This window comes from Grammomys surdaster, unplaced genomic scaffold (genome assembly GCF_004785775.1).
Source record: "Grammomys surdaster isolate TR1022 unplaced genomic scaffold, NIH_TR_1.0 242, whole genome shotgun sequence".
NCBI lineage: Eukaryota > Metazoa > Chordata > Mammalia > Rodentia > Muridae > Grammomys > Grammomys surdaster.
In genome coordinates, this window is record NW_021604687.1 from 10,525,080 (window position 1) to 10,543,705 (window position 18,626).

The window sequence follows — 18,626 nt, forward strand, 5'->3', positions numbered from 1 at the left end:
TCTAAGAAGAGTCTGTAATTTTAAAACTAACCACAATTACCAGAGCTACACCAGCATGGCACCTACAGTCACCTGAACCTGCAGCTTCAGGAGAAGCCAAGACCTCTTCTGACATCTGTGCATATCAGGAATGCAGTCATGCATACATGCTGGTACAACACTTGTACATATTAATAAAAATAAGTGAACCATTTTTAAAGAAAGAGAAATAAGGTAGATTTTTCAGAAAATCTAGTGGCACTTTGACTGCAAGTTTTTCAATACAGTGATTATTCTCCTATCAGAAATGATTTGTACCAAAGGAGTAATTGTGGGATAGGTGTACATCACAAACCTCTGAGCAGTCAGGACGACTGGGTCGTAGATCCATAACAGGAGTGTGGTGAGTGAGATGATGAAGTCCACCCAGTACATGACCACAAAGAAAACTACCAGCAGCAAGATAGTCTGGGTGGCCTTTTTCTCAGGGGATGCTAACATGTTGCTGATGTGATGAAGATGCTTGCATTGCCTCTGATGTCTGTGCAAAATAATCACCATGTATGCACTTGTTGTCAGCATGACTGCTATAAAAAACACATCCCTAGAGGTTGACAGTATAATAATTAATCCCCTGATGATGTAGTTCATTGGGAAGAGTGAGCAGGATTTAGTGACCTTCACCTGTTTGGTCTCACTCACATTAGTAAAACCACCAACATAAAAGAGCATGTTACTACAGACAGACAAATTGAAAAACCAAATATAAAATAATGCATTGATCATGTATTTTTTAAGTTTCTGTTTAAATTTTGCCAGCAAAGAGGTACTGGGACTGATAGTGACAGCTTGGAAGACGCTCAGGACACAGGTGATACAGATAGAAAGGCCTCTCATTACCCTACTTGTGTAAAGTATTGCCTTACATTTGATGTCATTATTAATGTTTAGTGATTCAAATATGTTTGCAAGCCAAATATTTTCTCCAGTGAAAAACAGTATTATGTGAACCAGGGTCAGTTGACAGGAGATTGGATCCATGGGTTTAGGTCTGTGACCTAGGGATATAAAAGTATAGAAAAGAAGAAGAAACATATTGGGAAGGACTCCAAGTCCAGCTTGGAAATAAAGGACATTCTCTAATGAGGACATAAACGCAGAACATACTCATCTTAAAAGCATAGTAGAAGTGTATTTCATCTATCTGAAAAGAAAAACAGTATACATGTAATTTTTGACTCACTGAATGGTGTGTCTATATCATCATTCTATTTTCTCTACCAAGTCCTTATTAATATCTCTTTGACCACTTATGTTCCAAAATGTTCATCATGGCCCAGATTTAGATGCACCATATACCATCCATGTATTTCCTGGATATAAAATATAGATAATAAGTCCTTTATATAAATAGCTATACAGAATGAACACTTTGTCTCATGCAACTAATCTAATGCCTTAGAAATCCAAATCTATTGCTTTTAATTGTTTCATTTTATAGTTAACACCTAAAATAGTACTAATGATTACAGAATACATATCACATCCATGTACCTGAACAAAATGTATGTTGGTTTGGGAAAAATATCATTAGATTCTGCCTCATATTCTATAATTTTACTATACTCTTTTGCAACTATCCATGTTTTGACTCCTAATTCTATGGGATTACAGTGATAGATAATTCATTATTATCTCACTCTTTTAATCACGGAAAGGTATATCTGAATTAATCATTTTTAAAATGTTTTTTTCTTATCAAAATTTTCAACCTCAGAATTTAGAATTGGAAACACAAATACAATACGAGGCCATTATCTTACTTTCCACACCCTGTTAATTATTTAAGTATTATATTTATAAATGGTACTAGATGAATTCCAGTTCACTTTCCATCACATTTAATCCCTTTGTGAGCTCCATGATGGATTAAGCAACTACTCCTAGCTATCAAGACAAATACTATTTTTCTTCTGATTTTGTGGAGGAGAAAAATAAATCACTAACAATATGAATCCTTATGACTTTTTCTAGCCATCCATGTTGTTATTTTACTTAACTACCCTCTTCTTTGTATTTATCTTTCTCACCTTTACTTAAGAACTCATGCACTTTACCATTTTCCTCTTTGATAAATTGTGTCCTGCTATTCCTCTTTACCTTCTTCCCAACTTCTTCTGTATGTAACTTCCTCCTCCTTAGTAAGTAGCACTGTCTTTCACATTTCCATGTTCAGACACTTGTACCTTGCTATTCTGGTGTCTATTGGTCTCACACTCACCCCTAACATGACAATGGATCAGTTTTGCTTTTCTGATTTCCATAGTTTCTAAAGGTTACATAATCACACCTGATGATGTGCAGCTAGGAGCGTCTAAGAAGGAAAAACCACATGACATGAAAACAAACACAATTTTCCACACACTATGACAAATATGTAATAATAAAGATGACCACCACATTGATATTCTGTTTGGGAATTCCTGTTTGAGATTCCTTCCAAATACAGTTTCAAACAAGTTCCCAAGTGTTATATCACCAGGACCAAGAATTTTTACAGTTTCACTCAAAAGTCTTAACTTTGGTGCTTACATATGTTACCTGGTCTGGTTACTAGGATCAATTCATTATTGAATTGAATGTATTTAGTTCTTTCAAATCATCTTTGTGACAAAGAAATACAAAATGACAACACTGACCAAGAGTCTTCTGAGTAAAAGAGGGCCTAATTATATTTCCAAGTTCATTTTTATATTCCACATAAAGAGACACATGCATGTATTCATGTATGTAAAGAAATAATGCAGAAATTAGTGGAAGTGACCATTGTATAATTTCCTCATGAATATGACAGGATACATCTAATTTTATCTTATCAACATATATTTACAGTAGATGCATACTCATATTCTGTGTGCAGAAAAGCTTTAGGATTAAGGCTGCAGAGAGAGATTAGTGCTTAAGAGCACTTTTAACTCTTGCAAATGGCCAGGCTTAGATTTGCAGGAATGACATGATGGCTCCTGACCATCTGTGACTCTGGTTTGGGGGAATCCATTGCCTGTGATGACAGGGAATTCTGGTGGTACACATGAATGCATGCAAGGAAAATATTCACATATGTAAAATACAATAAATGAATCTTATATAATTATATAAAGCATTCAGAATAATACTTACCTCAAGCTGTGCTCTCCAAATAAAAGAACAGTAGCCATATTCCAATTTTAAAATTGAAAACTCACAAAAGATATATGTATAATTATTTTTGTTACTTTTACACCTACAATTTATGAATATAGCAATGTAATATGAGTCATATAAAAACATGATAATATAAGTTAAATGATAGTAATTTGTGGTGTTTTTTTCCCCAAAGATATGTTCTTAAAGACTCTCTTCACATGCATTGCTTTGAAAATGTTTATCACACAAAGAAAATGATGTATCATGTAATTGATCAAGTGGCATCTTTCTCTGCCATTCACTGAAGCTGGGATTGGACCAGAAAGGATCATAGCTACCATGATGACAGAGTTGTTAACATATGCATCCACTGATAAAAGTCATCTGTTTTATTTCAGAAACAATTGCAGTGCTGGAAGTTTCACAGTAAGTTAAATTGTAATATTTATTTGTAAGTACTAAAACCTAAAGTGTGTCCATATACAATCATAAAATTGGAAAAGCCACCACTATTAAATTGACTCAGAGCAAAAAACAAAGTAGTGTACAGACAGCTGTCTCAAGAGATGTGCAGCAAGTCACCAAGAGCTACTTTGTATGTAGTCCTACATTTAAAAAGAAAGATCGCCTTACCTCTTCATTATTGCAGATTGAATTTTGAAAAATTCTTGGTATATGAATTTATCGTGATCTTTGCCTTCTGTTTTGTGGAGATTTAGTAACCTAAGGCACACACAAACAAAATAGATGGCAAGTATCAATATTATTTTAGCTTTACAACATTTAGCAAGTAATGATGTAAAAGCTGTACAACTGCCCAGGAAGAACATAAAGTGACTATGTGACTTTCAGGTGACAAGATAACATAATGTTGGCTGATGTACTGTTCACTGTCAACAACAAGAATAAGTCTTCAGGAATCTCAGGAGATGAAGACCTTAGCCACCCTAACTAGTTCTATGGAATCTTTATAAAATAGATAATGATAATAGAAATATTGATCACTTATTATGAAGGTATTAATTCATAGTTATTACCTGATAGTCTTGAATAACTTAAATGGATGAATTATTCTTTGGAAATTGAGTTTAGCACAGGTGTAACAGTTGGCATACAGATGTTTACTAGAATATTATAACCTAATGGTTATGAGACAGTTTCCCTGAGATGAAGTAACAGCAGCAGAGGTGTCACTGATGAGACTTTGTGGAAGCAATCATACCAGGTTTTCTTCATCACAAATTACATGGCATAATTTTAGGAAAGATATGAGAATGTTCACTGTGAATCTCTCTCTCTCTCTCTCTCTCTCTCTCTCTCTCTCTCTCTCTCTCTCTGTGCTCTGTGTGTGTGTGTTAAATTACTGTACTATTGAGACTAAGAATTGAGCAATGACACAGAGTGGGCCAAGGTCACTAACATGAATGCCTTTACATCAACTGTGTAAAGAATTGAGACTTATATAAAATATTTTTTAAATAAAATTAACTTTAAGGAAAATGGAGAATGTCTCTTCTGCTTCCAGTCGACTTGATTTAATCAATGTGCTCTGCCTAATACATCAGCGTAGATATTAAATGTGAACTTCTGAAAAGAAACTAATCTTTAATGATTACAAATATAAACTCAAGAATTAACATTTATTTGTCTGTCTGTCTATCTGTCTCTCTGTCTGTATGTTGTTTAGAATTGAAACTCTGTGGCTAGTGATGTAATGGCACAAACTGGTAGTATTTTGTTCCATTTTAAAAAATCATGAATTTTATAATCCTATATTATCTGTTTTCAAGTTCAGTATTGGTGTGTGTGTGTGTGCGTGTTTGTGTTTATGTGGGTTGAAGAAAAAGAGGGAGGGAAATAGCAACCTGTAGTTCAGACTGACTTCAGTCAAACCCGTGTTTCTCCTTTCTTAACCTTGATAGTGCTGAGATCACAGGTGTGCACCACCACACCTGCCTTCATCTTTCATTTTAATCTCCTATATATATTTGTAACTGTTATTCCAGGAAAATAAAAATAAACTTGCTGTATTCATCACCTAACTTTAATTTACTTTGCATCTCTTTGGGAATGCATATTTCAATGAGCAATTGTTTCTTTGTAATTATTGGAGAAATGCTTTGAGTTTGATATTAAATAATTTTATACTGCTTCAGAATTGCAAATATTTTTCTCACTGCTAATAAACAGTTCACTCAATAGTATAACAAGCAATACTGAAAGGTCCCATTTAGAAAACAATATTTTACACTTGAATTTATTTTAATTGAAACATTCAGGTATAACTTTACATCAATTTAGTAAACGAGATGATATTTCCAGATAGATACTTTTGAAACACTCAGAAAAGATCATTAGAAATCTACTAAAAAAACTTTATTGGAAATCTTTGAAGTAGAGAAAACAAATCTCTCAAATCTTCAAAAATCTTATTATATAATGTTAACAATGTCTTATAATCTCCTAGGCTATGAGTTGATACTTTCCTAAATATTCCTAAGTATATACAAATTACTATGTCTACAACTCAGAATAGCTGCTTCTTGACTCAATTTACCTTCATCAGTTTTCTTCACATGAGACAGGAAATCAGGTTGGAGACATAGAAGGCAGTCAATCTACATTCTGTCATAAAGCCTGCCAGAAAACAAATACAAATTGTGATTTTAAGTGTTTTATTCTTTAAGTATGTGTCTACGGATGATATTTAGATATGCGAGAAAAGTTTCCATCAAATAAAAGACAAGAGAAAGGAATTTTCTGAAGAAGACAGTATGATGTATAATAAGAAATTGACAAATAAATAGAAAGTCATAGACCACAATGCCTATAACACTATAAAGAGTATAGAAAAATTTTCAAGGAACTCACTAAATACAAAAGAAATTGGAAAACATGAAAAGAAGAATAAGCAGAGTTTTTTCAGAATGGTCAGAATTTTCCCAAGAAACCACTTAGAAATAATGAAAACATAGAAAAGAAATATCAAAATAATAACCACACCTTAACAACATAAAATTATGTAACCTTATAACATCAGTTTGAAAGAAGAACCAGCCGTCAGAATGGCCGTCGGTTTAAAAGAAATACTGTAAGAATAAAAGACATTTCAGAATACTGAGAAAAAGCAGCAGCTGTGTCTAGCCAAACCATCAATCAAGCATGACAGTGGAATAAACACATGTTATGCCTGGAAAGAATTTAGAAACAAAAGAAAACAAAAACAAAAACAGTCAAAGAAACATTTCCCAAGCAACTAACTAGATAGACACAGAGAATTTTAATGAATAAGAAAAGTAAATTTCCAGAGAAACAGTTAACTGGCCTAGAAACCATGGTTAGAATTAGTGCATACTGAATGATGAGAACAGACAGGAAATTGCCTAGGTATAAATCAAGAAGTTTAATGTACACCTAGATTATTGTCCTAACTACAGTGGATCTGAAGCTGAGCCAGTAGTAATAAAAAAAACAACGGATACACTGAAAATGGAGCAGTATTGATGGTATAATTCATAAAAGTGTGGTATAAAAAACAGTCCTGTCTTCTTCAAACAACATTCATGGTTACTGCAAAAGTAAGGCCTACCCATTTGATAAGCATCTTTTACTATTTTGCAATTGACATGAAGAAATATTGGGGACTGCTTACAGCAACGATTTTTCAACAAACATACTTTATCAATAGATACAATGTGTTAGATATCAGAAGTTACAGCATCAGGTCAGAGCTATCATGAAGATACCACAACACTTGCAAACAGTAGATAATGACAGGTGTCCATATAGATGGAGAAATAATATCTTTTTTATAAGCCTCTATAACTTCAAAACTCTTAATTTAAAAATAAAAGTCATTAATTTGTAAATATTAGAAAAGTTTACTCAAAATTTTTATAATTTCATGTTGCAGAATGGGAAAAAGAGGCAAAAATGTAGACCTGGAGAGGAGCAGTGACCAGGAACCTAAGAGAAAAAGAATTTACATAGAGAAGAGGACATAAATCTTAGAAAGCAGCCTTCTGAAAATATACTTAATTAAATATAAAAGAGGTGATCAAAGTAACTTATACTGATTGTTTATTACTGTCTCTGGAATGAATAATTGTTGTAATATATTTGTAAATAAATTAAGTATCAGTAAAATAAAATATATTTGCTCAAACTATCAAAAAACTAGAAAATTACTTATAAACACTAAGTTAGTTAAAATTTCTTGTATATCCCTAGCTTAAGTTACATTTTATTAAATGCATACAGTCAGTTAACTGGATAAAGAAATAAAATGAGAAAATACAAAGTACAATTTAAATGTAACTTAATACTAAAAATGTACTCCTGCACACCAATAAATGTTTGTTCTTTGTTTCAACCCTCTAAGGTATTTCAGTGTTTTGGTAAAGGAATTGAAAACTAACACAGTTCACAATTGTAATTCATAGAGTATACACTCAGGAGAAACTCTTTCAGACGTGCTCTCTAAATTATTTCATCTGGAGTGATATTTTACATGCACAATATTTAAATATGATGAGTTTCATGATATGTTCATCCAAAATATAATACCCATTGATGAACATTTCCCTTTAGCCTTTTGTGTGTCTCTCTCTCTATGCTTCTGCTAGGCCGCTGTCATCTTACCAATAGCCCCCTTCTAGTGTTACCTATATAATGAGAGATGACATTAAGTGAAAAATATGTTCTTTTGTAAATGATTACAACAGATACCTTCCTGTCTACAAGCATCTGTTGAATGCTTATTATGTAGCATGTCTCAAAAGTAACATTCTAAGCAGAGACTTCTCTAATAATTTAATACAGAATACCCTGCTTCCTTCTACCACTTACTTACAACTCTCATTATAATGTAGAGGATAAAAAAAGACACTCACCAGGCTTTTCTATTGATACGTCCTTGTAGAATGAGACCCTAAGCAGTAGTTATAAGCAAGAAATGTCATCAGCTCATTTCCCTCTAGTCCCATAATTATCGTGTCATCTGGAGAAGGAACTTCTGATCTTGAAGTTGTTACAACATGGCAGCATCAAATAGAAAAGTGAACTTTCCCAATTCCAAGGAAGCAGTAGAGTAGGAAGAGCTGGGCTCTAATATTCCCACGTGTGAGCTATTCTCTTCAGGCCACATCAGTCTGTGTGGATTAACTGATTCCAGTCCTTGGGAACACAACAAAAGTAACAATAAAAATATTTCACTTAGAAGTAGAAAACATTTTAGATTCCCCAAATTATCCTTCCTGTTTCCAAAACGTTCATGGTCCCCTCCATACTTACTTGACAGTGGCTTCAGTGTCTTACCTAAATATAAAATTAAGAAAATGTCACCTCCTCCAAACACATTTAGGAAAAGTAGCCTTTTTATAGAGCACAGAGAAGTGAGGTACTATAACTGTCTTATCAGGAGAAGCTATGACATATGGCTGGGATATGGCTCAATGACAGAGTCCAAGCCTAGAATGTATTGTGTATGTGGGACACCATGATATAAGTACAACTTTCAAGTTATAGGCACAGGTGAGGGAAAAAAACCCAAGTCAATGGAAAACACAAGAGCTTTAATAAAATCATAAAAGAAGCCAGTCAAAAGATACACCCATATCCCACAAGAAGCACAAAGAAATCACAGAAAGGACAAAAGCAGAAACAAAAATTTCCATGAATTTTATAGTTAAAGAACTAAGTATACAAAGCAAGAAAAGTGGATTGAAAAAATAAGAAAAAAAACTGTCAGTTACAGATAAACATAACCCATCAAATGGAAAAATAAACTTTGCTAATTACAGGAAAATGTTGGAGTAGGAACTCCTGATTGCTCAAGGTAAACTTTCAAAGCCAGAAGATCCTGCAGTAATACATCCCAATTGCTAAATGACAGCCAATCTAAAATAGTGTACCGCACAGACTAACAAAATGAATGCAAACATAGAATCTATTCTTCTGATGCACAAAAGATGCCAGAAGCCAGGACCCTCACCCTTATCCTCACCCCCTACCTTTCCCCACCTGCACAATGTCCCCTGCAGCTTGGCAACTGCAAGATCCTGCTTGGCAGCTGCAGATAGACTCAAAGCAGTGTACCATATCTTCTGAAGAATAGCAGGTAGATCATAATTCAAGGCAGTGTACCGTGTAGACCATGAAATGTTTCAGGGCACAGGCCATGAAGATTCTGTACTTTTCCACCACCTGGCCCCTCTTACCCCCTTCCCTTGTAAAGCATACTATAAAAAAGCATTTCACGTTCAAATACACGACTCTTGACAAGCAATTGCTTCCTTGAGTCCTTTCCCTCTCTCGCCCGTTCTTTTTTCAGGTTGCGGTCCTCCTCGCCCCCACGAATAACTAGGACCCATAGGTCGGGTCAAATAGAAACTACAGATCAATATCAAGGATAGGTATTACCACAAAATAAAGGGTTGGGAAAAGGTTTGACAAGCAAATGGACCTAAGAAACAAGCTGGGGTCGTCATTCTAGCATCTATTAAAGTAGACTTGAATCCAAAATGAAACTAAAGTGACAGGGAAGAATATTACATATTTATCAAAGAAAAATTCCACCAAGATGATCTTTAATTACAAACATCTATATCTCAAATCCAAGGGCATCTACATTTGTATCGGAAATACTATGAAAGATTAAATTATACATCGACCCTTGTTGCCTTAGCCCATGGCCCTTTGGGATGTTCCTTGTGAGTAGCTGGTAAGAAGGCATGAAGTCAATGACACAGACTCTGGGAGTCAGATGAGAAAGGGAAACAGACAAATTTATTGCAGAATTTGGGAATGACTTTATACCGTCAACCCAAATTGCCACATGGCATCTTGCTTCTTGTTGCTGACCTCATTTGTCTCATTGTGCCGGACAGATCTTAAGGTTGTAAAATGCATATGTAGCTGTTGGACATGTGTGGGCCATTATGGGCTGCCAGTCAAGATATGCTGACTCATTCTTCATACAGAACCTCACATATGGATACTGGGAGGCTTCAAAAACCATGTCTTACAAATAGATTGGCTATCTATAAAAATATTAAACAGATAAATTGTGCACATAAGAGGCATTTACAGAGCATTTCATCCAAACACAAAAGAATATAACTTCTCAGCACCTCAGGGAACTTTCACCAAAATTGACCATATATGTGGTCACAAAGCAAATTTCAACAAATACAGGAAAACTGAAATAACTCCCCACATACTACCAGACCACCATGGATTAAGTTGGATCTCAACAACAACCGAAACAACAGAAATCCTAAAGGCTCATGGAGACTGAAAAACTCTCTACTGAATGACTAGTGGGTCAAGAAAAAGAGAAAGAGAGAGAGAGAGAGAGAGAGAGAGAGAGAGAGAGAGAGAGAGAGAGAGATCTAGAAAAGTGGAAACGTACAACATACCCAAGTCTATGGGACATAATGAAAGAAGAACTAAGAGGAAAATTCACAGGACTATGTGTCTGTATTTAAAAAAATGTGGAGATATCCTTCTAGCCACCTTAACCTCACATTTGGAAACACTAAAAAAAAAAAAAAAAACAAAAACTAAAAACAAAAACAAAAAACCAAAAAAACCAAAACAAAAAGAAAAAAACAAAAGGAGTAGACAGCAAGAAATAATCAAACTAAAGTCAGAAATCAATTAAATAAAAAGGAGAACAGTACAAAGAATCAATTAACATAAAGAGTTGGTCCTTGGTGAAAATCAACCAAATAGATTAAACCCTTATTCAAACTAACCAAAAAAAAAAAAACCAAAAAAACTCCCAAAAAACAAACAACAAAAAACAAAAGAAGAACAACAACAACAAAAAAAAACCCCAGAGAAAATAAAATATCCAAGTTAACAAAATCAGAAATAAAAAGGAGGACATAACAGATACTGAGGAAATCCAAAGAATTATCAGGTCATACTTTAAAATACTACATTCCACAAAATTAGAAACTAAAAAATAAGTGAATAAATAAATAAATAAATAAATAAAACAACTTTTTCAACAGATGCTATTTATTTAGAGGTCAAATCAATATGAGATAAGCAATTTAAATAGTCCTATAAATGCTAAGGAAATAGAAGCAGTTATTGAATGTCTCCAAACTTAAAACAGTCCAGGACCAGAAAGTTTTACTACAGAATTCTACCATACTTTCAAAGAAGAGTTAACACCAACACTCCTCAAATTATTCCAAAAAGTACAAACAGAAGGACATTGCCAAATTCATTTTATTGTGTAACAGTCACCTGGATACTCAAACCACATAAAGATTCAACAAAGAAGTTGAATTACACTCCAATTTTCCTCATAAACATATATGTAAAATCAATCAACAAAATATTCACCAACTTTATCCAAGACCCATAAATAAACCTACAAACCCATCAACACTTAAATTTTGACAAAGAAGTCACAATCATACAATGGAAAAAAGAAGACATCTTCCAAAAATTGTGCTGTTTTAAGGGGATGTCTGCATGTAAAATCATGCAAATAGATACAGATTTACCATCATGCACAAAACTCAAGCACAAGTGGATCAATTACCTCAACATAAAACTGGACACACTAAATCTAATAGAATAGAAAATGGAGGAGCTGCCTGAACACATTGGAACAGGAGACAAGTTCCTGAGCAGAACATTTCAAGTACCGAGGTCAATGATTAATAAATAGGACCTCATGAAACTGAATAGCTTCTTTAAGGGAAAAAACAACATCAATTGGACAAAATGGTAGCCTACAGAATGTGAAAATGTCTTCACCAACCCCATACTCAAGAGAAGACTAGTAGTCAAAATATGTAAAGAATTCAAGAAATTCGATACCATTAAACCAAATAACCTAACTAAACATGCGGTACATAGATACATTGGGGAGAGCATACAATGACACGGACTTTCTGCAGTAGTCTGGGATGGAGACATCTCAGAAGCCCATGGCATCTCCTTGTAAAAAGAGGATGGAGTCTGGGACCCTGGCATGCAGGAGACACATCCCACCATTTGAAATAAGGGACTCCCTGCAGTAGGCTGGGATGGAGACATCTCAGTAGCCCACAGCAGCTCATTGTAAAAACAGTTGTTCCTAACCTTAGCCTTAGACAATGGCTGTGTAGATTTCATTTGTGTGTGGCTGTTTTTCAGTTGGCCTTGATGTGCATAATTATTTGTCTGTCTTCTTTCACCTTCTGCTCTGGTGAACTTAGTGAAACTAGATGTTCCTTGATGTAATGATTCTTAAACAATTAAAAATTGAGGCATGGGGAACTGGACAGCACAGTCCTAGTGGCCCAGGTGCATCCTGTGTGTTGTCATCTTGAAAACAATGTGATAACGGCACAATGGTAGTTCCAGATTAATACTTGATTTGCAAAGAAAGTTTGAAAAAAATTATTAGAAAATGAAATAGAGCCAACATTGGTACCCTGAAAAAGGAAAAGACTATTGAAGTTATGAAATAAGTTTTGTGTAATGTTTAAGAATGGTTCCTGGATAAGTAAGTATAGAATGCATAAAATTATATACTAGCAAAACTAAGTCAAAACACTCAGATTCTTAGTAGAGTCATTGTGTGCAATGTACAGAAGCAGAAAGCTAGTGGAACTACTGAATGAAGGGTTAACTTGATTATTTCTGGCCACTGCATAGCAACTTTCCCATGTCATTTATCATTAGAGCTTCACAGGAAAATGCAAGTAGTTGTCCTTGGAGCTCTGAGCTCTGAAGTATAGTAAGTTAAAAGTTAAAGTTTAAATAATGATAAGTTTGCAATTATTATTATTTTGGCTACAGGCCTGGGGATAGGAAAGATTGAAACTTTTGGGAATAATTATAATTCTTGATTCTTTGTAGGATGTGGTTATTCTTTTGAATTTGATTTGGCAATGATTATACAATATCTTTTTTCTACCTGCTTTTGGAGTATCAATAAAAGACTGGGACAAGAGAAAGGCAAGTGGGTAAGTGAGTGAGTGAATGAGTGAGAGAGCGAGTGAGTGAGTCAGCCAGCAGGTGAGCAAGCAAGTGAGGGAGCATGAGAAGAGCATGTGAAGAGTGAGTGGAGAGAGAATGTGAAGAGTGACTGAAGAGAGAGTGTGAGGATTGTATGGAGAGTGTATGTGTGAGTAAAAGGAGGGTGCATGTGGTGTGTGTGAGGTGTGTATGTGAAGTATGTGTTTGAGTGAAAGGGGAATCCACAGTGGTGTGTAGGTATGTGAGAGTTCAAGAAAAGAAAAGTGCACAGGAGAAAAGCATAATACCCAATAGAATGCCAAGTTCATTCAGCCTCAAGCTGCAATTGAATGAGAGAGAAAGCAGAGAGTGAAAGAGAATAGAGAGAAACTTTAAGCCATGAAAAATTATTGCCTGTCAGCTTGCACCCAAAAAAGTAGTGTGTGTATATTTATTATGTGCCTTCCAAATATCCCTGCTTCCAGTTGAAAACTCTGAATCTGTCTCGAGGCTGAACCCCCAACATAGCTAAGCAGAAAATTCATAGCAGAGAAATCTCTAATCACAAGAAGCACTTAAAGAAATGTTCAATGTTCTTATTCAAAAGAGAAATACAAGTCAAAATGACTTGTATTCGCACAGGTATCAGCTGGTCTCAAGCCCTTTGGCTCCCAGATGCTGCTGAGAGGCCATGGAAGAGTAGGAACAGGGCATATGGGCTTGCACTACCTGCAGTCTAAAGAGGTGGAGGGGGAGAAGATGAGCTCCAGGGGCAACCCATGAGGAAATGAGACTCTTGGTCATAGCAACTAGCTTGGCTAGGTCTTGGCTGGCTAGAGTTGCTTGCTTGAGTTGGTGGGCTGCATGGCTTTAACATAGAGAAGTTTTCTGAGGGAGATTAAGTAGCAGTTCATTAGTTGCATACTTTCTCCATGGTCCTCCATGGTGGGCCCCAGTGACAAGAGGCAGTCCATGGTTTTAAAAGGTTTATTGTCATGGCAGAAAGTGGATGAAGCTGTAGCCCCTGTTCTCAGAGTGGGCCTGGGGTTAAATACGTTTTGAAGGAGGAGGAGGGTCTGGGAAGGAATGATTAATTGGCTACACCTTCTGGACTTTAGGTATCTCATGAATATGGAGATGTCTTGAGGCTCTGTGGCCTGTTGTCATACCCTCTACCTGTGCTATGTGACCTAAGGCCACACACCTTTCTTTGGAAGAGGCTGTGGATGGTTGAAGCTAAGTGGAAAGAACTAGGGCCCAAGAGCAAGGTTGAACACCTATCATCCCTTTAGGGTCTCCAAGGTTCGAGGCCTGTGCTGAACCAGGTACCCAGCTGCCTCTCACAGCCCACTGCCCCACAGGGCAGGAGGAACACTCTCTCAGAGGCAAAGGCAAATGGGATGAAGAACTGTGTGAGATGCGGAAGTACCTGGAGGATACAACATCTGTAATGTAAATAAATGAAATAATTAATTAAACATCCTAATTATCCTGGTTCTAAAGAAATATTCATTTGTTAAGAGCCCTTGTTCTCTTGCACATAGGACACAAGTTTAGTTCCTAGCACACATTTTGGCATCTTGAAGAAGGTTTTTTTTGATAGCCCTTTTCTGATTATTCTCAAGACGGGACTCTAACTTTTTACTTGTGTAACTGTATGCTTGGAAATAGGAACTCTCAGACTTTTTTTAGACCTAGTGGACATTGTTTCTCATTTGACAGATTCTAAGAGACCTCAAAAGCATTGTGACTTTCCAATTAATGTAAGGACTGACGGGAGTGGGGAGGGCTGATGAGAGTGTTGGGGTGCAGACATCCTCATGGAGAAAAAGCTGAAGAGGGATTGGATGAGGAATTGTGGGAGATGGGAAAAGGAGGGGTAATGACTGGACTGTAAAAACTCAAAAGTAATAATAAGAAAGAATGTATGTATGTAATGCCACAAACTTTATTTGAATCATTAAGATAGCCACTTTGCTACTTGAACAATTGAAGTTTAAAAGGAATCTGTAATTTAGAAAAAATACAATTACTGGGGCAATAACTGTATGGCACAAACAGTCATTTGAAACTGCATTTCCAGAGAATCCATGACCTCTTCTGTCCTCTGTGAGTATCAGAAATTTACACATGCATACATGATCATGCAAAACTTATAAATATTAATAAAAATCAGAGAATCTTTTTTTTTTTTTTGGGTTTTCGAGACAGGGTTTCTCTGTGTAGCCCTTGCTGTCCTGGAACTCACTCTGTAGACCAAGCTGGCTTCGAACCCAGAAATCCACCTGCCTCTGCCTCCCAAGTCCTGGGATTAAAGGTATGCACCACCACTGCCCAGCAGAGAATCATATTTAAAAGAAGAGAAATAATCCTTTTAAAAAAAAATCTAGTTTCACTTTGACTGCAATTATTCAGTACACTGATTACTCTCTTATCAGAACTGATTTATATCAAAGGAGTAATTGTGGGATAGGCATTAATCACAAACTTCTGTCCAGTCAGGACTACTGGGTCATACACTGATAACAGGACCCAGGCATATAAGATCATGAATTTTACCCTGTACATAACCACAAAAAACCCTACCAGCAGCAAGATAGTCTGGGTGGCCTTTTTCTCAGGGGATGCTCTCAGGTGGCTAATGCTATGAAGATGCTTGTATTACTTTGGATGTCTGTGCAAGATAGTCACCATGTATGCACTCATGGTCAGCATGACTGCTACAAGGAACATGGCTCTAGAGCATGAGAATGTGAAAAGTAATTCCAAGATGATATGGTTTGTGGGGAAGAGTCAGCAGGATTTAATGATCTTCATCTGCTTAGTCTCACTAACACTGGCAAAATTATCAACATAGAATATCATGTCACTACTGACAGAAAAATTGAAAAATCAAACATAAAATAAAGCATTAATCATGTACTTTTTAAGTTTTTGTTTAAATTTTGCAAGAAAAGAGGTACTAGGACTGATTGTGACAGCCTGGAACGCACTCAAGAAGTAGGTGATGCAGATAGAGAGTCCTCTCATCACCCTGCTTGTGTAAAAGTTGCCTTACATCTGATGTCATTCACAGTGTTTAGTGACTCAAATATACCGGCAAGCCAAATATTTCCTCCAGTGAAAAACTTTATTATGTGAACCAGGGTCAGTTGACAGGAGAATAGGTCCATGGGTTTAAGTCTGTGAACTAGGATTATGAAAATATACAAAAGAAGAAGAAACATATTGTCTAGGACTCTACTTACAGTTTGGAAATAAAGGATATTCTTTAATTAGGACATAAATGGAACATATATTCATCTTAAGAGCATAGAAGTGTATTTTATATATCTGAAAAAAAAACTGTGTATACATGAAACTTGTGATTCATTGGATGCTGTGTCTATATCACCATTCTTTATTCTCTACTACTTCTTCATTAGTCTGTGTCTTCAACTTCCCATGTTCCAGACTGTATATCATCATCAATATGTCTATATCCCATCCATGTGTCTACTCTATATAAAACATTACAGATAATAAATGCCTTTACAGTTACATCCATATATAATAGAAAGTTTGTCTGATGTGCCTGAGTCTAATGCCTTAGGAATTTGATCCTATGATTTACATTGTCTCATTTTATAGTTAACGCCTAAAACAGTAGTGATAAGTTAAAAAAAAGTAAGTACATACATATAACTAAAAAAAGTATATGTTAGTCTGGGAAAAATTCACTAAAGCAATCCAAAAGATCAGGCAAGATTCTGCCTCCTATTCCATAATTTTACTGTGATCCATTTTGAAACTATCAATGTTTTGACTCAAAATTCTACTGGAATTACAGTGATAATTTCTAATTATATCACTTTTTAAATCACCCTTATGTAATTTTAATTTTTTCAATCCTTATTTTTAATGATGGTTCTTAAATTCTTTAACCTCCCTTTTAGTTTCTCACCCACCAGAAGTAGTGATAAAGAAGGGAGGCTGGGAAGGGGAGAAAGTAGACCTGTTTAGAAAAGACCTTTGGAGCAACTCCAATCTTTGTTGTCTGGAAATCATCAAATCAGTTCACAGGTTAGCAGTGGCAGCTCAGTACACTCGGGAACACTTCAAGTACAATAGCGGTACAGTTCAGTAGAGTCAAGGTAGCAACAGCGTTGACACAATCTATCAGAGATAGACAAGCCTCAGCCTGGGCTCAAATCAGCAGGAGGGACAAGGAGGAATGGCAGGAGAAGTTCTTAGCTGTGCCTCTCTCAGAGAAGCGAAGGTTAGAGAAGACCTGAGACCCACAAGCATTGCACAGCTAGCTATGCAAACAAACCTGGGTAAGCCTCCCATCAGTCACTCAACACCTATTTATTCCCTCCAAACATATTGTGTCCTCCACATGTCTTGCCTCAACATGTATCCTGCATCTGTCTCAGCTGACATCATTCTGCCAATCAGATTGAGTTCACTGAAGCAGCAAGAAACTGCAGCACACTATGAAGATTTTTGGTGCTTTTTCTCTATGGAGTCCCAACAAATGCAGCTCAAGTATGCAATGTAAGCCAGACCAATACATACATGTTGCTAGCAAAGAATCCTTTATCAAGTATCCTTTCATGTGATTGCTTTACCAGAATTTCTTTTCATCTGTGTCTCCTTCAGCTAAATGTGCCTTCAGGAGTATTTCACCAGTGTCCTCTTTAGCTAAGCATTCCTTCTAGTATTTATGCCAGCCAAACATTATCCAACCAACTTTCCAAAGAACCCTTAAGTTTCCACTTCAACAAAAGGTTTATCTCAAATAAATTTTATACACTTTTTTGTTCTGCATGAAATTTTATATCCTCCAAATTTAGAATCAAAGATGCAGATACATTGTGAGACCATTAGTGTACTTTCCATGCCCTAATAATTATGTAACTATTATAGTTATATTCACGGGAGCATTTACAATAGTTTAAGTTGTTATATTTATTTCTAAATACTAAAGCCCAAAGTGTGTCCATAAACATTCATAAAAGTGGGGGAATCCATAACTACTAAACTGACCTAGAGCAAAAAAACCCAAAACCAAAACCAAAAACAAAAACAGCCAGTGTACAGACAGTTGTCTCAATAAATTTGCAATCAGACTGAGAGCTGCTTCTACTTAGCTCTACATTTTAAAAGAGAGATCACTTTTCCTCTTCATTCTCACAGTATTTGATTTTGGAACCGTCTTGGTTTATGAAGTTATGGTGATCTTTGCCTTCTGCTTTGTGGATATTTAGTAATCAAAGCGATATACAAACTTAACAGATGACATGTATCAATTTTATTCAAGCTTCACCACATTTAGTAAGAAATGACCCCAAAGATGTACCACTGCTCAGAGAGAATATAAAGTGACTATGTGACTTTCAGGTGACCAGTTACATGGTGTTGGCTGATGTACTGTCCACTGCCAGCAACCAAAATAAGTCTTCAGCAATATCAGGAGATGAAGAGCTTAGCCACCCAGGCTAGTTCCATTGAAT

At 35.8% G+C, this 18,626-nt stretch overlaps 1 protein-coding gene and 1 pseudogene across 1 annotated transcript; both read right to left on the reverse strand.

Annotated features, from left to right (window-relative positions):
• Positions 1–231: 231 nt before the first annotated feature.
• Positions 232–1,140, reverse strand: LOC114627067 (putative vomeronasal receptor-like protein 4). The gene has a single exon (XM_028774744.1). The coding sequence runs from the start codon at positions 1,129–1,131 to the stop codon at positions 232–234; it is 900 nt and encodes a 299-aa protein (XP_028630577.1). The 5' UTR covers positions 1,132–1,140.
• Positions 1,141–15,108: 13,968 nt separating this feature from the next.
• Positions 15,109–17,418, reverse strand: LOC114627004 (annotated as a pseudogene).
• Positions 17,419–18,626: the final 1,208 nt, after the last annotated feature.

Bases quoted from the DNA above. Each gene is read 5' to 3' on its own strand.
- LOC114627067 (XM_028774744.1), bottom strand. From the start codon at position 1,131: ATGTCCTCATTAGAGAATGTCCTTTATTTCCAAGCTGGACTTGGAGTC.